At 38.3% G+C, this 24,840-nt stretch overlaps 1 protein-coding gene and 1 long non-coding RNA gene across 2 annotated transcripts; both read left to right on the top strand.

Annotated features, from left to right (window-relative positions):
* Positions 1-601: 601 nt before the first annotated feature.
* On the top strand, positions 602-15,490 carry LOC121877208. Its single transcript, XR_006090938.1, has 2 exons — positions 602-691; positions 15,376-15,490. It is a non-coding gene; the product is annotated as an uncharacterized LOC121877208 (long non-coding RNA).
* A 284-nt stretch (positions 15,491-15,774) lies between these two features.
* Positions 15,775-17,843, top strand: LOC121877206 (gastrula zinc finger protein XlCGF57.1-like). Its single transcript, XM_042382819.1, has 2 exons — positions 15,775-16,024; positions 16,648-17,843. The coding sequence occupies exon 2, from the start codon at positions 16,699-16,701 to the stop codon at positions 17,305-17,307; it is 609 nt and encodes a 202-aa protein (XP_042238753.1). The 5' UTR covers positions 15,775-16,024; positions 16,648-16,698; the 3' UTR covers positions 17,308-17,843.
* The last annotated feature ends 6,997 nt before the right edge of the window (positions 17,844-24,840 follow it).

Here is a 24,840-nt window from a genome sequence, read left to right as displayed (position 1 = left end):
AGGGGCTAATTGAAGAGCACGACATTGAGCTGACCGAGGAGGATATACAGGAGTTAGTAGACTCAGGCAAGGAAGAGGAAGAGGAAGGGAAAGAGGATGAGGAAGAGCACCAAGAAATAACGTTGGAGAAGTTGGGAGAGATGACCAGGAATATTGAGGCACTGAAAAACCTGGCCTATAGTATGGACCCCTCCATGGTGCGTGCCCTGAAATTCATGCGAGGGATGGATGACGTTTTCGCTCCATACAAAAACATCATGGAAGAAATGAATGAAAGAGACGACAACTCCCCATCACCATGTTCTTTGAACACCGAAGGAGAGATTTAACACCATCAATCACTGGCGGCAGTGAGGAAGCAGCTGAATCCACCGTCGCCCCAACTTCACCACCCATTATGGAATTGAGTGACGATGAGCCCGAGGACCCCCGTCCTGTCGCCAAGGATAGGTACTGTACAGTAAAGTGAAATTATAATCTCTTTTTTTTTATTAGCTTTTCTTGCCATGTTTATTGTTTGTAAAAATGCACAGCACAGTACAGTTCAGTACTGTACATAGGAAGTGGAGGTGCAGTTATTCACAAAACATTTGTGTTCGTTGTCGGCAGTAGTGATGGTGAGGAGGGAGCGAGTTGGGAGGAGTGGTGACCTTGGACTCGGGAGCAGGGACCAGGGACGAGATGCCAGCCAGTACATTAAGGGTGTATTAATTGTTTTTATAGCTATTTTTGCATTTTAATATTAAATACTGTACATTACGTTTCAACAAAACTACCATTTATTTCTGAGAACATGGAAATGTAATATTTTTGCTGAAATGATGTACAGTACTGTACGTATTACAGTGGAAAGTGATGAAAGCAAATGACTTTCTCTTTCTTTCGTTCAAAAGATGTTACCGTAATCGCTTTTCGAATGGTTTTCAGTTGTGGGATTATAAGGCTAATGATAGGATAGAATATTATTGTAATACAGTACGAGTACAACAGTTTTTTAACTGAAAACCATTCGAAAAGCGATTACGGTAAAATCTTTTGAATAACGAAAGAAAGCGAAAGTCATTTGCTTTCGTCACAATTTTATCCCACTTTCCACTGTAATATGTTCGTCATTCCAGCAACAATATTACATTTCTATATTTATTTCTGAGAATACGTATATTCATTCAGTCACAGTTAAGGTAAAATATACTTGTGATGTAATATTTTAATGAAAATACGGTATCGTAGTTTTCTTTTGTTTCAAATTTAATTAACAAAGATTGATGTTTCAAATGTAATGAACAAAAATTTATGTCCAGTATCTATAAATAAACTTTAATAAATGAATACTTTATGTTTTACATCGTCCTGTGCTACCATACCATGGATTTGGCTACTTTGGGCTTGCTATGATGACGCAAGAGATCTGCCCTGGCAACTGTACCGACACTCACAGCTGGTGGTGCGTTGGCCATCGTTTCCATTGTTTACTGGTAGTTACTGGCAAATATTTTTCAACGTAATGAAATTATTACCCCTTTTAGAGGTCGACCCCCAATTTTTTGCCAAATAATTTGGTCTTAAAAACTCGAACTACACACAGGTATATACGGTAAATAAGGACATGGGGGGTAAAGGTTACATACATACTAGATTTTAACTTTCATGGCTATCTCTGTTACGTAACCCCCGGGTATGTTAAGGGCCAACTGTAATTGAAATAGAGACTGGGCCGACCCCCAAAAAACACTTTTTCAGACACAATACCTACGTTGTAATAAAAATAGTATTTTAGCTTTATGATGGTATGCACACACACATAATATTGAAGAAAAATATCAATAAGTGAATACTGTAATATACTGAACCAGGTAAAAGAAGAATCAAGGTTTAACACTTACGTCAGGTTAGGTTAGAAAAAAATCAAGGTTTAACACTTCGGTTAGGTTAGAAAAAATTAAGGTTTGGTTAGGTTTAATACTTACGTTATTAGAAGAGATGGGTCGGCGTACGGGACTGGCGGCTGGTTCCGAGGCAGAGGGCAGATTAGTTGCCCTCCGGTGAATCACTTTCACTACTCGCAGAGGTTTGCAGGGCCTCCCAGACAAACCCCTCAAAGTTCATATCCTCACTCTCAATACCACTATCACTGACTTGGGCTGGCTGTGGTTGCGGTGGGTTGCGGGCGAGGAAGTCCTCAATATTACGTTGACGACTAGCATTGATGTTGTCGATACATATCTGGATATACGGCTCCATAAATTTCGTCAGATGGTTAATAGACGCTTCGTACCGATGCTTGTTTGGGTCCTTGGCATGGATGAGCTTAAGTTTCTCCCCCAACTCGATGATTTCCTTCACATCATCATGTCTTAGTCCAGGTAATTCAATGTTTTTCTCTGGTGGAGGGGGTCCCGCAGAAGCCATTGTGAATTGTGAGGGGAATAGAGGGCACAAGAGAGAACTGTATACGTTGAGAACTGAGAACAGTGAGACAGTCTCGGCTAGGTCAGCGACTTCTTCCCTCCCGTGGCAGGGCACGTCATATTACATTAAGCCAATCACAGCTAGCGGGGGAGGGAGGTAGGGATGCGTGGCCCAATCACAGTCCGATACGTCATATGATGTCACTGATAACGCAAAAGCGACATACAGTTGGCCCTTAACATACGCGGGGGTTAGGTAACAGAGATACCCGTGAATGTTAAAAATCCGCGTATTTTTGCTGCCCCCCCCCCCCTTCCCTAAAAACACCCCTGGCCCCCATGTCCTTATTTACCGTATATACCTGTGTGTAGTTCGAGTTTTTAAGACCAAATTATTTGGCAAAAATTGAGGGTCGACCTCTAAATGGGTAATAGTTTCGTTAGGTTGAAAAATATTTACTAGTAACTTCCAGTAAACAATGGAAACGATGCACCAACACACCACCAGCTGTGAGTGTCGGTACAGTTGCCAGGGCAGATCTCTTGCGAGCCCAAAGTAGCCAAATCCATGGTATGGTAGCACAGGATGATGTAAAACAAAGTATTCATTTATTAAAGTTAATTTATAGATACTGGACATAAATTTTTGTTCATTACATTTGAAACATCAATCTTTGTTAATTAATTTTGAAACAAGAGAAAACTACGATACAGTTGTACCCCACTTAACGCGGTCAATTGAACCCAGAGGGTCCCGCGTTAAGTGAAATCCGCGTTAAGTGAACAACAGAACATATGGGATTAATTCCAATAGAAACCGGCCCGACCCCCAAACTCCACTTTTTGAAGGCACATACCTATGTTGTAGTAAAAATAACATCTTAATTTTATGATGGTACATGCACACAATTAATACTTAAGAGAAATGGAGAAATACAGTCGCCAAGTTAATGTCCATTCAAATAATGGACTCAACTCCCTCCCCCTCTCACACTACACTGCCGGCTCTTCCCTCTCTGAGAAATTTTTGGGGGAAACCACTAAATTTTAATAAATAATACCTCAAACTAAAGTTAGGATAATACAATTGACATTGCTGGATTCCTTGTAAGACCAGGAATATTTTGAATATAAATGTCATATATTTTGCACAAAAGAGAACATATTTACTCAGAGAAAACATTTTATCTAAAATTTGTATGTCTAATGCAAAATATATGATGTTTATATTCAAAATGATCACCAAATTGTAAGAATTCCAGCAATGTAAATTATATTCTGGCCGGGTAATTTGTATGAATTTTATGAGCTAAAACAAATATCTTCAGTTAATAAAAAAAAAATATTCTTCACGACACTATCTGTCAATCAAAGTACCCCACCTTGCCTCCCCCCCTCTTCCAACCGCGCGGTCAGTCCCAACCCTCCCCCCACCCCCCACCAATCCTCACTTCAAGAGAAAGGGTGGGTGAAAAAAATAAATTTTAACATTTTGTATTAAATAATACCTCAGATTAAAGTTAGGATAATATAATTGACATTGCTGGATTCCTTGTAAGACCAGGAATATTTTGAGTATAAATGTCATATATTTTGCACAAAAGATAACATATTTACTAGAGAAAACATTTTATCTAAAATTTGTATGTCTAATGCAAAATATATGATGTTTATATTCAAAATGATCATCAAATTATAAGAATTCCAGCAATGTAAATTATATTCTGACCGGGTAATTTGTATGAAATTTATGAGCTAAAACAAATATCTTCAGTTAATAAAAAAAAAAAAATATTCTTCACAGGGTAACAGATGGTCGGTCGGTCAGTCCCTCCCTCCCTCCCCCCCACCAACCATCCCAAGGAGATGTGTGGGAAAACCAGAATACTTAACTTTTTTGTAATAAATAATACCTCAAACTAAAGTTAGGATAATATAATTGACATTGCTGGATTCCTTGTAAGACCAGGAATATTTTTAATACAAATGTCATATATTTTGCACAAAAAATAACATATTTACTCAGAGTAAACATTATATCTAAAATTTGTATGTCTAATGCAAAATCTTTGATGTTTATATTCAAAATGATCATCATATTGTAAGAATTCCAGCAATGTAAATTATATTCTGGCCGGGTAATTTGTATGAATTTTATGAGCTAAAACAGGCAGGCAGGGTGGCGGGTGGGGCGAATCTAAAAATAGCTCTCGAGCCGGACACTCACCGCGTATACGTGGAAAAAACCCGCTATGAAAGTTCGTAAATGGCGAAAAACGAAGGGCCACTGGTACTGTATTTCTAAATACCGGGTATTTTCATTTAAATATTACATCACAAGTATATTTTACCTTAACTGTGACTGAATGAATATATTCTCAGAAACAAATATGGAATGTAATATTTTTGCTGAAATGACGTACGTATTACAGTGGAAAGTGGGATAAAATCATGACGAAAACAATGACTTTCGCTTTCTTTCGTTGTTCAAAAGATTTTACCGTGGAACAAACCTGTATTGTACATGTACTACCGTATATCACGGCCTATAAGGTGGCGGGGTGCATAAGACGCCCCCCCCCCCAAATTTCCATTTAAAAAGTAGCTTTTGAGCTCTATTTGCTGTATAAGACCAGTACCCCAAATGTGACACTTACCCACTGACTCAGTAGTCCTTTACCAACCATCCTTGATTTTTTAAAATAAGGCCAATTCACTTCAAGTAATGTCATCAAATTATACCCGCTGGTGTAGTGTAAACACTAGTGACGTCACTGAAGCGTGTTGGGAGTGTTCCCTCGTCTCGGTGGTGTGACTATTTATACAACATGTGGTTCAACAGCAACCACCGTATTCTAATTGTGGTGTTTCATTAGGATTTGAGTGAAAAAGGTTACCAGTATGTACTTACTACATACATTTATTACACATATATATATATATATATATATATATATATATATATATATATATATATATATATATATATATATATATATATATATATATATATATATATATATATATATATATATATATATATATATACTGAATATACTATGTACAAAAAATGAATGTTCAATGAATTATTTATGGTGCATTAGGGTACTGGTCACTTCTGATGGGCTATAAATAGCCTTCTTTATCTCCCCTACATCTCACCCTGAGCCAGACGGAAGGGTCTTGGTAAATAACATGTTTGCTTATTTTCCATTTACTTTAAATAGATTTACCGAATTATTTGTTTTATTTATTTATTTATAATATACTGTAATATATTAAACACACTGTAATTATTTTCTTTAATTTATAAACTGTTTTGCGACAAAGGAATGTTCTCCAGTAGTGTTTCATTAGGATTTGAGTGAAAAAATATTACGTACTTACACAATTGTTCCTCTTACTTTGACAACACAACATACATACAGTATATTATTTCTCAGTTTTGATCTTTTTTTTTAATTTTTGTATTTATTTATAGTTAGTTACTTAAAATAAGGCCAATTCACTTCAAGTAATGGCATCAAATATTACCAGCTGGTGTAGTGTAAACACTAGTGGTGACGTCACTTGAGCGTCTGTAATTAACCGTCGATAGTTTCAAGAATTAATGCACTCATTTACTGAATATTCTTTGGAAAAAAATAAAATTTAAATCAATTATTTATAGGAGATAAATATTATTATGAGTAAATATACCGATACCGGTATGCATTACTGACCACCTCCACGGCTCCTCACTGGCAAATGGGGGGGGGGGCGTGGGGAGGGGTGTGTGATGATAGCTGTGTTTATTATAGGGGTATAAATCTCTTTTACGGTATGTTAGACAGGTTTATAATACATTTTTATTATTTTAATATACCGGTAATCTTAATTTGAATCCAGCTTGCCAAACGTAAGTTTCAGTATAAAATAATTAGTGGTAAGACCTTGTGAGTGGCTTACGATGTTTTCATCACCACTCTTGACACACTAAACCACAATATTTAAGAGGTAAGAATTTTAAACTTGGTGGTTTAGACGACCCCCTAACTTTGGGCAGATTTTTTTAATGTTCAAATTTCGTCTTATAGGCCGTGATATACGGTAAATGATTACGGTACTTAAATTGTTATTTCTATTGCAAATATAGATTGTTTATACAGGTATTCAAATAAATCACTATCTTACAAGAATTCCAGCAATGTAAGTTATATTCACCCAGGTCGTTTGAGTGGCAAATTATGAGAAGAGCTTAGTCACTCTTAAGCAATGATAAATAAACACGTAGGCCTTCAGTGCCAACTGTCACATCTTATCTCAAATAAATAAACAAACACCACACTCTGTCACCTCCTCCCCATGCTCCCTGGCTACCTCCCTCCATGTGTTCCCAGACAAAAGATTGGTGATAACTTTATTCTTTAAGGTGTTTATTTTATATAATATCTCAGACTAAAGTTAGGAGATTATAATTTGCATTGCTGGAATCCTTGCAAGACAGCCAATAATTTGAATATAAACTTCATATATTTTGCTCAAGAGATAAAAATGTCGTACATTACAGTCAACCCTCACTTTACGCGGTCCCACATTCCGCGTTTCCACGTTTACGCAGTGCCCTGCCAGAACCCAGGATGCTCACATTCCGCGGTGGGTGTACCCCTTTACACGGTGAAGTATAATTTTTTTTAATTTAGCTCATAAAATTCATACAAATTTTCCGGCCAGAATATAATTTACATTGCTGGAATTCTTACAATTTGATGATCATTTTGAATATAAACATCATAGATTTTGCATTAGACATACAAATTTTAGATATAATGTTTACTCTTGAGTAAATATGTTATCTTTTGTGCAAAATATATGATATTTATATTCAAAATATTCCTGGTCTTACAAGGAATCCAGCAATGTCAATTATATTATCCTAACTTTAGTCTGATTTATTATTTATTACTAAAAAGGTAAACAGTCTGGTATTCCCACACATTTATCTAGTAGGGACGTTGGTGGGGGGTGGGGGGGAGGGAGGGAGGGACCGGCGACCGACCATCTGTTACCGTGTGAAGAATATTTTTATTTTTTTATTAACTGAAGATTTTTATTTTAGCTCATAAAATTCATACAAATTACCCGGCCAGAATATAATTTACATTGCTGGAATTCTTACAATTTGGTGATCATTTTGAATATAAACATCATATATTTTGCATTAGACATAAAATTTTTAGATAAAATGTTTAATCTGAGTAAGTATGTTATCTTTTGTGCAAAATATATGACGTTTATATTCAAAATATTCCTGGTCTTACAAGGAATCCAGCAATGTCAATTATATTATCCTAACTTTAATCTGAGGTATTATTTAATACAAAATGTTAAAATCTAAATTTTTCACCCAACATCTCTTGAAGGGAGGATTGGTGGGGGGTGGGGGGGAGGGTTGGGACTGACCACGCGGTTGGAAGAGGGGGGAAGGCAAGGTGGGGTACTTTGATTGACAGATAGTGTCGTGAAGAATATTTTTTTTTTTTATTAACTGAAGATATTTGTTTTAGCTCATAAAATTCATACAAATTACCCGGCCAGAATATAATTTACATTGCTGGAATTCTTACAATTTGGTGATCATTTTGAATATAAACATCATATATTTTGCATTAGACATAAAATTTTTAGATAAAATGTTTAATCTGAGTAAGTATGTTATCTTTTGTGAAAAATATATGACATTTATATTCAAAATATTCCTGGTCTTACAAGGAATCCAGCAATGTCAATTATATTATCCTAACTTTAGTTTGAGGTATTATTTATTACTATACCTGGTTTTCCCCCAAAAATTTCTCAGAGAGGGAAGAGCTGGCAGTGTAGTGTGAGAGGGGGAGGGAGTCGTGTCCATTATTTGAATGGACATTAACTTGGCGACTGTATTTCTCTATTTCTCTTAAGTATTAATTGTGTGCATGTACCATCATAAAATTAAGATGTTATTTTTACTACAACATAGTTATGTCGCCAAAAAGTGGAGTTTGGGGATCGGCCTGGACTCCATTTCAATTAATCCCATATGTTATGTTATTCACTTTACGCGTTTCTCGCTTTCCGCGGTACCCTCCGGGTTACATTAACCGCGTAAAGTGAGGGTTAACTGTAGTGTACAATACTGTGTAGTACATTTTAAAATACAGTTCAGTATAAAGCTTTCAACTGTATTTTTGGGTAGATTTACATAAATTTCTTCATTTATTTTCATCCATTTACATACAGTACACACACTGTACTAAATGAAATAAATGACCTTAGTGCAAAGCTGGAGTGTACATGTACTAATTTCATTATGGTACTAAAATTGTTATGTCTAGTGCAAATTAGAGCATGTTGCTATTCAAATAAATCAGTGTCTTACAAGAATCACAGCAATGTTAATTATATTCTCCCAGGTCATTTCACTGGTATTTTAAAATGGGAGAAGCGTAGTAGGAGTGTTAAATAAACACACAGAGACCTTCAGCTCAAACTGTCAAACATATCACCTCAACCCCCCCACCCCTCGCTGGCTGGCTGGCTCTGTCCTTTCCTCCCCCATCTGCTCAGCCGGGGGTTTATTTAAGCTAATAGTTTTTATCTTATATACTATCTCAGACTAAAGTTAGGAGATTATAATTTGCATTGCTGGAATCCTTGCAAGACAGCCAATAATTTGAATATAAATGTCATATATTTTGCTCAAGAGATAAAAAATTTTGTGCATTAGTGTACAGTACTGGTTTTCAGTTAGAAAAATGTTGTATTACAATAATATTCCCTCCTAATTTACTTGAATAAATACTTGAATGGAAATATGCAATATTTTTCTTGAAACTACCCGCGTTTCAGTGTAAAGTGTCGTAATAATAAATGGTAAACAATTTGCCTTCGGCACACTGTGTTTCAGGCATGGCGAGCCTCAGTTTATAGGACGTAGAGCGTTTTTACTGAAGGTTTTGTTGTTCCAATACCCTCAAAAACTTGGGTCAACCTATAAATAAGGAATATCATAAATTAACGATTTTTTGGTAAAAAAATCAGGGTCGACCTACAATGCTGATGTCAACACAAGCATGGCTGCAGCGAGACTGACTGAGTGAGGGAGCGTGGGGTGGCGTGACGCGTGTGTGTGTGTGGGGTGGCGGGCGGTGCGCAATTTGAATGGCGCTCAATTTGAATGTACAGTATTACCCCGCTTAACGCGGTTTCGCTTAGCGCGTTTTACCGTATACGCGGTGCCTCGCCAGAGCCGAACTTTCACTTTACGCGGGTTTTTTCCACATATACGCGGTGAGTGTCCGGCTCGAGACTATTTTTAGATTCGCCCCACCCGCCTGCTCCCGCCTCCTCCCTCCGCTTGGGCAAGCCGCGCGGTAAGGTTGCGCAGTGTGTGTCTTTGTTGCGTTATCACTGACGTCATATGACGTATCGGACTGTGATTGGCCATGCATCCCTACCCCCCTCTGCTGCTAGCTGTAATTGGCTTAAAGTATTATGACGTGTCCACCCGGGGGAGGGAGGGAGGGAGGAAAGACGACGCTTGACCTAGCCGCGGCAGTTTCATCCCTCCAGGCCGCTCCGTGTATACGTGAACTCATTGTTCTGTGAAATGGCTTCCGCCGGACCACCACCACCACCAGAGAGAGACCTTTCCTTACCTGGACCCAGCCACCCTAAGCCCAAGAAGACACGCCGTGGTCTAAGCTACGAAGTGAAGTACCAGATCATTCAAGATTTGGAGAATGGAACACGGCAAGTTGATCTCGCGCGCCAGCATGGCGTCAACGAATCTACGATTCGCACTATCAAGAAGGATGCAGCCAAGATCAAAGAGCACATGAAAATCACAAAGTCTGCAGGTGCTTCAACGATCAGGTATTGCCAGAACAGGGTGCTGGCAAAAGTGGAAAATTTGCTGGTGAGTTATTTGATTCGTCAGGCGCGACGCAACATGGCGGTGGACACGCGCTCAGTGCAGGAGTACGCACGTGAGCTATACGCAGCAGTGTCACGTAAGCTGGGAATTGCAGAGCCCAAACCCTTCAATGCTTCCTCTGGTTGGCTGCATAGGTTTAAGAAGAGGAACAAGATCACCAACATCAACATTGGTGGTGAGGAAGCGAGTGCTGACCGTGTGGCGGCTAGAGATTTTCCTCCGTTCTTACGTGAGATTATGGAGGAAGGACAGTACACCGACGACCAGGTGTTTAACACGGACGAATCTGGTCTTTTCTGGAAAAAGCTACCGTCCAAGACCTTTGTTGTAAAGAATGCCAGCAAGATTCGGGGCCGGAAGATGCAGAAGGAACGCATCACCGTCCTGTTTACCACCAATGCCTCCGGTACCTGTAAACCAAAGTTATCGGTGATTCACACAGCCCGCAAGCCGCACGCCTATAAGAATATGGACATGAACAAGCTTAATGTCCACTGGCTAACCGCACGTAAGGCGTGGATGTCCTCATCTCTGTCCCTCTTCTGGTTTGACAACTGTTTTGCTCCTGACGTGAAGAAATTATGCGAGCAACAGAATGTTCCATTCAACATTTTGTTGCTCCTTGACAACGCACCTGGACACTCGCCCCTACTTATGGATCGTCACCCCAACGTAAAAGTGGTCTTCCTTCCTCCCAACACGACGTCATTAATCCAGCCCATGGACCAGGAGTTGATCTGCAATGTGAAAGCTGCGTACTCTGCAAAGAAGTTCAAGCTCCTGAACGACTCTACCAACACCAAGGATGAGTTGCGTAAGCTGGGTGACACCGACAGCGAGAGTAAAAGCGACGAGGACAAGGAACAAGAGGTGGCGACTCAAGAACTTCTCGTCAAACAATTTTGGAAGAAGTTTAACGTCAAATAAGCTGTAGACTTCTTGGTGGAGGCATGGGATCTGCTGTCTATTGCTACGATTCGTCACGCATGGAGACGTGTGTTGCATGGCATACCAGGTGAGAGGAGGAGTGAACCTGTGACTGGTGAGGTTCAGACTGTTGCAGTAGCAGTGGACCTTGCCAGAGAAGCTGCACTCAATATTACAGCTGAAGGCTTCTCCGAGACCACCAACGAAGACATCCTGGAGGTGATCAGAGATCCTGAAGTGACTGCCGACGAGATGTTGGAAGAAGATCACGTCAGTGAAGAGGAGGAAGAAGGTGCGTCATTCTCCGAAGAACATAGTTTAACTCATAGTGATATTAAGGGTGCCATGGAGTGTGCAGAGAAAATGAAGTCCTTCCTTTCCCGCGACAATGACGATGACCGCTATGAAGTCTTCCATACCCGGCTGGTGCAGGCTATGGAGCCGTACATCACGGTGTATCACGACAACATAAACACCAGCCGTCAAAAAAGCATAACCGAGTTCTTCGCCCGCAACCCACCACAGCCAGCCCAAGCCAGTGATAGTGACAGAGGTAGAGACAGTGAAGATGACTTTGAGGGATTTGTCAGGGAGGCCATAACAAGTGTGGGTGACAGTGATGGTGACTCACCTGAGGGCCAGTAGCCTGCCCTCTGCCTCGGAACCAGCCTCCATCCCCATACGCTGACCCATCTCTTCTACTAACGTAAGTGTTCCACCTAACTTTTATTTTTCCTAACCTAACCTTTATTTTTCCTATGTTAACCTTTATTTTTCCTAACCTAACCTCTTCTATATTACTTGTTTTTTCATACCATCATAAAGTTAAGATAAAATTTTTACTACAACATAGTTATGTGTCGTCAAAAAGTGGAGTTTGGGGGTCGGGCCAGTTTCTATTGGAATTAATCCCATATGTTCTGTTGTTCACTTAGCGCGGTTTTCACTTAACACGGTACCCTGTGGGTTTTATTGACCGCGTTAAGCGGGGTACTACTCTACTTCAATTACTTCAATGTACAGAATATTCCTCCGGCGGGGCAATCCGCATATTTGCGAATCCGTGTATGCTAAACCCACCTATGTGAAGGGCCGACTGTATGTATATTTTGGTATGTTTTATATATGTATGTACTGGTATATTTTATAAATGTGTATACTGGTATATTTTTTTTATATATATAGAGTACTGGTATATTTTATATATTGATATACTGGTATATTTTATACAGTATATGTACTGTGTACTGTTTACAATTCAATTTCAATTGTTTATTCCTTGATAGAGGAAGCGGGATCCTAGTGCTGTCACTAGGTACCCCTGTACAATGACACCAGAAGCATCTGGCAAGTGTGACAAGTATATACAGTATAAATATTATAAAGGGGCTTACTAAAGCCTAAGGAAGGAAGGATATTCCTTTAACACATAATCAATATTATTTACAAAATATCTGGCCAGTATGGGGAGTCAGGGGGTCGTGGAGTGGTGGTCCAGCAGGCGTCACGGAAGCGTTGTGTGTGGGGACATCTTATAAGGTAGTGGATGAGGGTGCTGCTGTCGGGTCTTCTGCATAATGCACAAGAGATACTGTATACTGATATATTATGTATATACTTTACAGGTATATTTTATATATGTACAGTAATACCCCGATTTACGCAGTCAATTGAATTCGCGGAGGTCCGCGTAAATTTAGATACGCGTAAATGGAATAACAGAACATATGGGAATAATTGAAATAGAGACTAGGCCGACTCCCAAACTCCACTTTTTCCAACACAATACCGACACAATACCTATGTTATCGTAAAAATAACATCTTAATTTTATAATTGTATGCACACACAATTAATATAGTGGTACCCCACTTAACGCGGTCAATTGAACCCAGAGGGTCCGTTAAGTGAAAACCGCGTTAAGTGAATAACAGAACATATGGGATTAATTCCAATAGAACCCAGCCCGACCCCCAAACTCCACTTTTTGACGACAAATAACTATGTTGTAGTAAAAATAACATCTTAATTTTATGATGGTACATGCACACAATTAATACTTAAGAGAAATACAGTCGCCAAGTTAATGTCCATTCAAATAATGGACTCAACTCCCTCCCCCTCTCACACTACAGTACACAGCCAGCTAACAGATGGTCGGTCGGTCCCTCCCTCCCCCCCCACCCCCCACCAACCGTCCCAAGGAGATGTGTGGGATAACCTCAAACTAAAGTTAGGAAAATATAATTGACATTGCTGGATTCCTTGTAAGACCAGGAATATTTTGAATATAAATGTCATATATTTTTCACAAAAGATAACATACTTACTCAGATTAAACATTTTATCTAAAAATTGTATGTTTAATGCAAAAAATATGTTGTTTATATTCAAAATGATCACCAAATTATAAGAATTCCAGCAATGTAAATTATATTCTGGCCGGATAATTTGTATGAATTTTATGAGCTAAAACAAATATCTACAGTTAATAAAAAAAAAAATATATTCTTCAACACTATCTGTCAATCAAAGTACCCCACCTTGCCTCCCCCCCTCTTCCAACCGTGCGGTCAGTCCCAACCCTCCCCCCACCCCCCACCAATCCTCCATTCAAGAGTTTTTAACATTTAGTATTAAATAATACCTCAGATTAAAGTTAGGATAATATAATTGACATTGCTGGATTCCTTGTAAGACCAGGAATATTTTGAATATAAATGTCATATATTTTGGACAAAAGATAACATACTTACTCAGATTAAACATTTTATCTAAAAATTGTATGTTTAATGCAAAAAATATGTTGTTTATATTCAAAATGATCACCAAATTATAAGAATTCCAGCAATGTAAATTATATTCTGACCGGGTAATTTGTATGAATTTTATGAGCTAAAACAAATATCTTCAGTTAAAAAAAAATAATTCTTCACCGGGTAACAGATGGTCGGTCGGTTGGTCCCTCCCTCCCCCCCACCCCCCACCAACCGTCCCAAGGAGATGTGTGGGATAACCACTAAATTTTAATAAATAATACCTCAAACTAAAGTTAGGATAATATAATTGACATTGCTGGATTCCTTGTAAGACCAGGAATATTTTGAATATAAATGTCATATATTTTGGACAAAAGATAACATACTTACTCAGATTAAACATTTTATCTAAAAATTGTATGTTTAATGCAAAAAATATGTTGTTTATATTCAAAATGATCACCAAATTATAAGAATTCCAGCAATGTAAACTATATTCTGGCTGGGTAATTTGTATGAATTTTATGAGCTAAAACAGGCAGTCAGGCAGGGTGGCGGGTGGGGGGTGGTGCGAATCTAAAAATAGCTCTCGAGCCGGACACTCACCGCGTTGCTGTGGAAAAATCCGCGTTAAGTGAAAGTTCAGCTTTGGCAAGGCACCGCGTATATGCGAAAACGCGTTAAGTGAAAGCGCGTTAAGGAGGTAATACTGTATAAAATACAGTCGCCAGGTTAATGTCCATTCAAATAATGGACTCAACTCTTCCCCCCCCCCTCTTCCTCTTCCCACGCTCGCTGGCCCCTCCCTCGCTGAGAAATGTTTGGGTGAAAACACTAGATTTTAAGGTATAGTAATAAATAATACCTCAAACTAAAGTTAGGATAATATAATTGACATTGCTGGATTCCTTGCAAGACCAGGAATATTTTGAATATACCCGTCATATATTTTGCACAAAAGATAACATATTTGCTCTGTGTAAACAAAATTCTCACATTAGATCGAAAATTTGTATGTCTAATGCAAAATCCATGATGTCTATATTCAAAATGATCATCATATTGTAAGTATTCCAGCAATGTAAATTATATTCTGGCCGGGTAATTTGTCTGAATTTTATGAGCTAAGTAAAAAAAAATTATACTTCACCCGCGTATATGAGTAGATGCCCCGCGTAAAGTGGAAATTCCGGTTCTGGCCTGGTACCACGTAAATGTAGAAAAGCGTAAACGAGAACCGAGTAAAGCAGGGTATTACTGTATGTCATACCCAGAATATTCACTTAATAGTTATAAATTAATGGTGTATCCTTCTTGTGCACTCCAGGCAGTCGTGAGGATTGAGTCAACTACCTGGTCATCATCTGTGTTTTGTCAACTACAAATATAAGCTGCCGGAGACTACCCCAGGCTGATATAGCCTGCCAGAGACTACCCCAGACTGAGATTACCCCAGGCTGATATAACCTGCCAGAGACTACCCCAGGCTGATATAACCTGCCAGAGACTACCCCAGGCTGATATAACCTGCCAGAGACTACCCCAGGCTGATATAACCTGCCAGAGACTACTCCAGGCTGATATAACCTAACAGAGACTACCCCAGGCTGATATAACCTTCCAGAGACTACCCCAGGCTTATATAACCTGCCAGAGACTACTCCAGGCTGATATAACCTGCCAAAGACTACCCCAGGCTAATATAACCTAACAGAGACTACCCCAGGCTGATATAACCTGCCAGAGACTACCCCAGGCTGATATAACCTGCCAGAGACTACCCCAGGCTGATATAACCTGCCAGAGACTACTCCAAGCTGATATAACCTAACAGAGACTACCCCAGGCTGATATAACCTGCCAGAGACTACCCCAGGCTGATATAACCTGCCACCGACTACCGCAGGCTGATATAACCTGCCACAGACTACCCCAGGCTGTTATAACACACTGACTGATAACTTGTACAGAAAAAGGTGAGAATTTATTCATGCATGTTGAGAGATATCATTTGTAATATTATTCAAGTAAATATTCCATAAGAAGAGCTGTAGATTACTTGACTTAACCTCTTGAGTACAATTACCTTTGGCCCGACCCAACACCAGACACTGTAGTAAGAGAGACCGCACCGCCTCCCCACCTAACACTATACAGTACTGGGGCTATAGATTCTTAGAAAACCCGAGATGTATTTGAATTAGGAGAGTCTAAACTGAGCTCTCATTGTGTACAATATGAATACAGTACCATTATTTCCCCATAGATTCTACTGCTATAAAGATCATCAGGTGCACCATACTAAATAATGATAGTCACCAAAATGTTGGATGTTGTCCAGTCTTTGTTCACTAAGATGTATCTAAGACCGACTCGCCCACTGGCTCACAAACCCATCGGCAATATGCCCAAACTCCCAATAGGCCAGTCCGTCACTGGGTGATGATGTGTCATAAACCTTCATTAGCTCAAATTAAACCTTTGTAATTACTTTTAGAATGTTTTCATTTTATACAAGTTGATTTAGTCACTTGTAGTTTTCATTTATAAATTGTAATTTTTATAAGAATATTATCTAAGGCAAAATATTTTATTTCAGATTCTGTGATGTCACATCTCAAGACCAAGTGTAACTAAGTAGAAGTTCACAATGTCAAGCAGAGATAAAAAGTTCTCCTGTGAGGAATGTGGCAAACAGTTTTGTTTTATGTCTACTCTTCAGACACATTTACTTGTACACAATGGTATGAAGGAGTTTGAATGTAAGGAATGTGGGAAACATTTGTCATGTAAGAGTGCTCTCAAGAGACACATTATTGAACACAGTGGTATAAAGGAGTTTGAATGTGAGGAATGTGGAAAACATTTTGCACGGAAGAGTCATCTCAAGAGTCACATTCTTGGACACAGTGGTATAAAGGAGTTTGAATGTGAGGAATGTGGGAAACATTTTGCAGAAAAGGGTACTCTCAAGAGACACATTCTTGGACACAGTGGTATAAAGAAGTTCGAATGTGAGGTATGTGGAAAACATTTTGCAGAAAAGGGTACTCTCAAGACACACATTCTTGGATACAGTGGTATAAAGGAGTTTGAATGTGAGGAATGTGGGAAGCATTTTGCACATAAGAGTCATCTCAAGAGACACATTCTTGGACACAGTGGTATAAAGGAGTTTGAATGTGAGGAATGTGGGAAACATTTTGCACATAAGAGTCATCTCAAGAGACACATTCTTGGACATAGTTGTAAGGGCTGAAACAAGTAGGATGGTTGTCCTCCGCTTGTTTGGTTGTTCGGCCCCCACTGGGGGGTAGACGAAGGTGAGAAGTTCGCTGCTGCTTTGTCACACATCAGACACTACCCAGCCGTCAACACAGCTGTACTTGCACCCCGCTGTTCGTTCAAATTCTGGTTGCGTGCTGCTCATCTTAGGCTCCTGGAGATCATTGGGTGATTCCCCAGTCCTTCTCTATTCGTCCGTCAATCTCCGGACACCTACCCCGGCTACTACAGCGTCTGCCACGTCATTGCCACTTCCTCCACGCCCTAGCCACTGTCCGTACCCTGGCGTCTCTCCTGTGTGGCAAGACATCGCATACCAACGCCAAGTGAGGAAGCTGCCCTGGACCTTTCCCCTGAGAGCGGACCACCACGTCGACGGAACATTCCACCAGGCTGCCGCCGTAAGAAATATCCATTAATTGTTTGACTCCCTTAATTGGTGATTTTGTATTTGTGAGTGGTGTCAATTTTTTTTATTATTTTCGTAGTAAAGAGATGTCAATCTCTGAACTGTTGTTTTTTACCCCTTGGAATTCCATGGTTCTCGACTTTCCTTTTATAAGATCCTGATTAGGCTGGCTAGGGATTTATATCCCAAAGTCCCAGGCTTTACAATGGTATAAAGGAGTTCAAATGTTAGGAATGTGGGAAACATTTTGCAGAAAAAGTACTCTCAAGACACACACATTCATGGACACAGTGGTATAAAGGAGTTTGAATATGAGGAATGTGGGAAATGTTTTAACCGGAAGAGTCATCTCACAACGCACATTCTTGGACACAGTGGTATAAAGGAGTTTGAATGTGGGAAATATTTTGCAGAAAAAAGTACTCTCAAGACACACACATTCATGGACACAGTGGTATAAAGGGGTTTGAATATGAGGAATGTGGGAAATGTTTTAACCGGAAGAGTCATCTCACAACGCACATTCTTGGACACAGTGGTATAAAGGAGTTTGAATGTGGGAAACATTTTGCAGAAAAAAGTACTCTCAAGATGCACACATTCATGGACACAGTGGTATAAAGGAGTTTGAATATGAGGAATGTGGGAAATGTTTTAACTGGAAGAGTCATCTCACAATACACATTCTTGGACACAGTGGTATAAAGGAGTTTGAATGTGAGGAATGTGGGAAATGATTTTCCCAGAAGGGTCATCTCAAATGTCATAAACTTGTGCATGAAAATAACAGAATTCAATAAATGTTTGAATGACTTTAACAGAAGATAAATGTGACACATAAACTTGAATACAGTGATATACATCACAGGGCTGTGGAGTCGAAGACAAAACCTTCGACTCCGACTCCTCAAATTTTTATGCTTCCGACTCCGACTCCGACTCCGACTCCTTGGCCTATTTGTAACAACTATTTCTACCATCCTAATTGTAATTTGTATGTTGTAACCTGCGTAGGTAAAAAGTAAAACACCGTGGCTATACTGCTACAGCTTTATTAATGATCTGGACGATATTTAAGAACTACAAAAAGATGATAGGCTTGACTTTCAAAGTTTCAATCAAAAGAAAAATAAATTTATTAAGAATTCAAGATATTAACTAGAAAACACCATTTACATGTATATCTAAAAGTTCGATCTCAGCATATGAATTTTGTTTAAGCTCATAATCTGATGTGGATCTAAATGATGATCCTACAATTCCTTTTAAAGTAAAGTTATATATTTATGTACATTAAAGAAATGAATACCTTATTAAGGAAAATGGATAAACCTTACATGATTAAGTTATTAAATTAAATTTGCCTTAATCTCACCAAAAACAGGTTGTAGCTAATTGTTTTGTAGCTGAGAGCCTCTGTGCAGTTTTCAACGAAACAAAATTTGATATAATTCAAAATTTCAAATGGTAAAGAAGAGACTATCGTCCAAAATTATAGTGCTATACTGTGCCTGCTACAATAAATTCATAATAATGCTTATAAAATGGAAATAAATTCTTTTAATAATTTAAGAAAATTAGTGGGATCAGTGGAATCACTGCAATGAATATGCCTGAGTTCATATATTTGTTCTTAGAAACAGAATAGCTTCTGTCAGATCTTCCTTCATGGAAGCCCTTAAATCTGATCTGATTATTTTCAGTGCAGAAAACAGTCTTTCTACACTGACATGAGTGGGTGGCATTGCTGTCACAGCTCTAGCTACATCTTTTACAATCTCTGGAGTCGGAGTCGGAGTCTGGACAATTTTACCGACTCCGACTCCGACTCCACAAGCCGAAATTTCCTCCGACTCCTCGACTCCGACTCCGACTCCGACTCCACAGCCCTGATACATCAATATAAAACCACTTGAACAAACTCTATGAATGTAGCAGAAATAAAGACAAGTTACAAATGCCACTTTTATCGATATTAAGCACAAGTAATAATTATCTGCTCTTAAGATGTAAATTTCTTCTACCATGGCCTTAGTGTAGACATTTGGTGTTGGTTAAATATCACTCATAAAAATACTCCATTTTGTTTCATCAGCCTTTTTAATAATGTTATTTACAGTACAGTAGTAAGCAAAGGTTAAACTTATCATCTATGTGCTTAAAATTTCATCTTCACTGGATAAGCTTTGTTGAACATTGATGAACTCTCATTTACTGTATTATAATTTGTGCATCAGTAGTTGTGTCAACTGTGTACGTCTGTCTTTATTTACACGTGACGTAAGTTTTATCACAAGTACGTACATTAACACGGGCAGTAAATCATCTTGGTAAAGTAGTACAGTGGTGGTGGACCATTTGTTATAGTCAAGGTGTTGTCGTTATCTCACGGAAACTCTTCAATCTCTGTTGAAATTGTACGTAAATATTTGATAAGTTTTGCTCAACTCTGACGAGATATTTTGATATTTTATCTTGACTAAAATGGTTGGTAGTTTTGATTCATGTTTTAAATATATTCTTTCATCACTTACAGATATATGGTACCATTGTCTGGTAAATAATGGTTAGGGTTCATATATAGTACCTGGTGTTATGGGGCAGATGAACTTTAACACCTCTTAACTGTATATAATATCATGTTTAATATATTGTTCAGTTAGCAGCCTGTACCTTAGTTAGGTAACTCTTCTTGGTTATATATAAATTCATCCTTGGGCAGTCATTTTCTTAACATAGCCAATGCTGAAATGTCAAACTCTGGTTTTAAATCTGTTTTTTGATCATGTCAACCAGTAGACTTGTTTAAATTAACATTCAGTATTTAGATTCTTGCTGTTCTTATATACAAATTTTCCTAATAGTACTGACATGTGTTTATCTAGCAATGTCATTTTAAAATATATTGCTACAAGAATGGTATTAAACTTGTGGACATGAATATAGAGTTTTATGTAAATACTGTGTACTGCATACAGTAGTACAGGTCCTTATGATCTCTTGTGACTCTTATTACAGCTGCATAACGTTCACACTCACCGCACTAAGGGAGTATCTAAGTTTTCTATTGGGTAGTGTGACAGAAAACAGTAAACATTCAGAAGGGGTAATTTGATTATACCAGTGTGTGTGTATATAATGTTAAGTGTGTGTACTGATAGTATTAAGGGAGAATTCAAGGTACTGTTGTATGTTGTATTATTCCAGTGTGTTTGTGTATAATGTTAAGTGTGTGTACTGATAGTATTTAGGTCAATTATTTTGTATGAAGAAGAAGAGACCTTAATTTATGGGAGAAGGTTTGTGTGGTACAGTGACCTTAATTGCTTGGGGAAGGTCAACTATTTTTGTACTGTCACAGAGTGCAATATTTTTGATATGTCTAAAATAAATTAGTTAAGACTACTGGTTAGTGTTTCACCCTTCCTTCCACCTTCAACTTTAATTAGTGAAAAACACAAACTCACACTGTTAGACTAAACTCACAATGCTAGACTAAACTCCCACTGCTAGACTAAACTCACACTGCTATACAGTCGGCCCTTCACATACGCGGGTTTAGCATTCACGGATTCGCAAATACGCGGATTGCCCCGCCAGAGGAAGATTCTGTACATTGAAGTAATTGAAGTACATTCAAATCGCGCGCCATTCAACTCGCGCGCGGCACGGGACACCGCCCGCTCCCGCAACCTCACACGCATAGCTCTCCCTCACTCAGTCAGTCTCGCTGTAACCACACTTGTGTTGACATCAGCATTGTAGTTGCAAAAATAATACATTTCCGTGAATGTATTATATCAAGCACAGTATGAATAGAATATCACTAATATAAGAGTATTTTAACCGAAAACTACTAAAAAAACGAGTAACCTCTCTTGAACATCGGAAGGTTAGGTAAAGTCTCTTGTTTTCGTCATGTATTTTATCCTAATTTACATTGAAATACATCATGTTTCAGCAAAAGTACTATTTATTTCTGAGAATATGGAAATGTAATATTTTGCAGAAATGACTTACGTATTACAGTGAAAAGTGACGAAAGCAATGACTCGCTTTCTTTCGCTCAAAAGATGTTTCCGTAATCGCTTTTCGAATGGTTTTCAGTTAAAAAACTGTTGTATTACAATAATATTCTATCCTAATTCACTTGTGATGCAACAGTTTTTTAACTGAAACCATTCGAAAAGCGATTATGGTAACATCTTTTGAACGAAAGAAAGCGAAAGTCATTGTTTTTGTCACGATTTTGTCCCACATTCCACTGTAATACTTACGTCATTTCAGCAAAAATATTTCATTTCTGTGAATGTAGTATATCAAGCACAGTATGAATATAATATCATTGTAATATAACAGTATTTTAACCGAAAACTATTAAAAAAACGAGTAACATCTCTTGAACATTGGAAGGTTAGGTGAAGTCTTTTGTTTTCGTCATGTATTTTATCCTATTTTACATTGAAATACATCACGTTTCAGCAAAATTACTATTTATTTCCAAGAATATATTCATTCAGGTGCAGTTTAGGTAAAATATACGTGTGATGTAACATTTTTTTAATTGAAAACGATTCGAAAAACACGTACCCTCTAGCCCTGTTAAAAGAGAAGCCTGGGAGGAGCTGTTTGGTGCTGCAGACGATGGCAAGGAAAATGATTTGGATGGATTTTAATGAAAATATTCAGAAATATGGTATCGTAGTATTTATTCAAGTCAATTAGGATAGAATATTATTGTAATACAACAGTAGTGACGATGCGGAGAGATAGAGCGGGGAGGAGGTGACTGGCGGGAGCAGGGACGAGTGGAGATGCCAGCCAGTACATTACGGGTGTATTAATTGTTTTTATAGCTATTTTTGCATTTTAATGTTAAATACTGTCCATTACGTTTCAACAAAACTACCATTTATTTCTGAGAACATGGAAATGTAATATTTTTGCTGAAATGATGTACGTATTACAGTGGCAAGTGACGAAAGCAATGACTCACTTTCTTTCATTCAAAAGATGTTACCGTAATCGCTTTTCGAATGGTTTTCAGTTGTGGGATTATAAGGCTAATGATAGGATAGAATATTATTGTAATACAGTACGAGTACAACAGTTTTTTAACTGAAAACCATTCGAAAAGCGATTACGGTAAAATATTTTGAACAACGAAAGAAAGCGAAAGTCTTTCGTCATGATTTTATCCCACTTCCCACTATAATAAGTACGTCATTCCAGCAAAAATATTACATTTCCATATTTATTTCTGAGAATATATTCATTCAGTCACAGTTAAGGTAAAATATACTTGTGATGTAATATTTTTATGAAAATCCAGTATCGTAGTTTTCTCTTGTTTCAAATTTAATTAACAAAGATTGATGTTTCAAATGTAATGAACAAAAATTTATGTCCATTATCTATAAATTAACTTTAATAAATGAATACTTTGTTTTACATCGTCCTGTGCTACCATTCCATGGATTTGGCTACTTTGGGCTGGCAAGAGATCTGCCCTGGCAACTGTACCGACACTCACAGCTGGTGGTGTGTTGGTGCATCGTTTCCATTGCTTACTGGTAGTTACTGGTAAATATTTTTCAACCTAACGAAACTATTACCCGTTTAGAGGTCGACCCCCAATTTTTGCCAAATAATTTGGTCTTAAAAACTTGAACTACACACAGATATATACGGTAAATAAAGACATGGGGGGCCAGGGATTTTTTTTTTTGGGGGGGGGGGCAGCAATAGTACACGGATTTATAACATTCACGGGTATCTCTGTTACCTAACCCCCGCGAATGTTAAGGGCCGACTGTACTAAATTCACACTGCTAAACTCACACTGCTAGACTAAACTCACTGCTAGATTAAACTCACACTGCTAAACTAAACTCACACTGCTAGACTAAACTCACACTGCTATACTAAACTCACACTGCTAGACTAAACTCACTCTGCTAGACTAAACTCACTATGCTAGACTAAACTCACACTGTTAGACTAAACTCACTTTGCTAGACTATACTCACACTACTAGACTAAACTCACACTGCTAAAGTAAACTCACACTGCTAGATTTCTTTGCCAGCACCCCAAAGAACAACTACACATACTGTCCTGCGGTCTGGTGGCAGCGACCCTAAGTTAAGAAGTAAACCCGAGTATTAAGTGACCAATTAAAGGGCACTATAGCTGTATACACTTGGCCATGATGTGCCCCAAGCAGAAATATTTTACAGAATGAGATATAAGTATTTAAACTATTGCTGAATATTTTATTACAACCCCAATATTGTAGAACATGTGTTCAACAGGACATGATAGTGAGAGGTACTCAAACACCCTTCTCATGTGTCTCTCGGGCCAACAGGACATGATAGTGAGAGGTACTCAAACACCCTTCTCATGTGTGTCTCGGGCCAACAGGACATGAACCCAGGACGTAATTATGAAACGGATGAATTATTCAAGACTAATTTAATTATTAATAAAATAATTAGTATTTGATCATTATTAACTTTATATATTATAATCAATTATTTTTAAATAATTACTGCTGAATAACTATGTAGTTTGAGACTAATACTGTAGTTATCATTACAGTCGGCCCTTAACATACGCGGGTTTAGCACACACGGATTTGCAAATACGCGGATTGACCCGCTGGAGGAATATTCTGTACATTGAAGTAATTGAAGTACATTCAAATTGTGCGCCATTCAACTCGTGCGCAGCACTGTACACGGGACACCGCCCTCTGCCTAAGCCTCACACACACACGCATAGCTCTCCCTCACTCAGTCAGTCTCGCTGTAACCACGCTTGTGTTGACATCAGCATTGTAGTTGCAAAAATATTACATTTCCGTGAATGTATTATATCAAGCACAGTATGAATAGAATATCACTAATATAAGAGTATTTTAACCGAAAACTACTAAAAAACACGAGTAACATATCTTGAACATCGGAAGGTTAGGAAAAGTCTTTTGTTTTCATGTAGTTTATCCTAATTTACATTGAAATGCATTACGTTTCAGCAAAACTACTATTTATTTCTGAGAATATGGAAATGTAATATTTTGCTGAAATGATGCGC

The sequence above is a fragment of the Homarus americanus genome, unplaced genomic scaffold (assembly GCF_018991925.1).
Source record: "Homarus americanus isolate GMGI-L3 unplaced genomic scaffold, GMGI_Hamer_2.0 scaffold40991, whole genome shotgun sequence".
Lineage (NCBI taxonomy): Eukaryota > Metazoa > Arthropoda > Malacostraca > Decapoda > Nephropidae > Homarus > Homarus americanus.
This window is presented reverse-complemented; position numbering and strand designations above follow the sequence as displayed.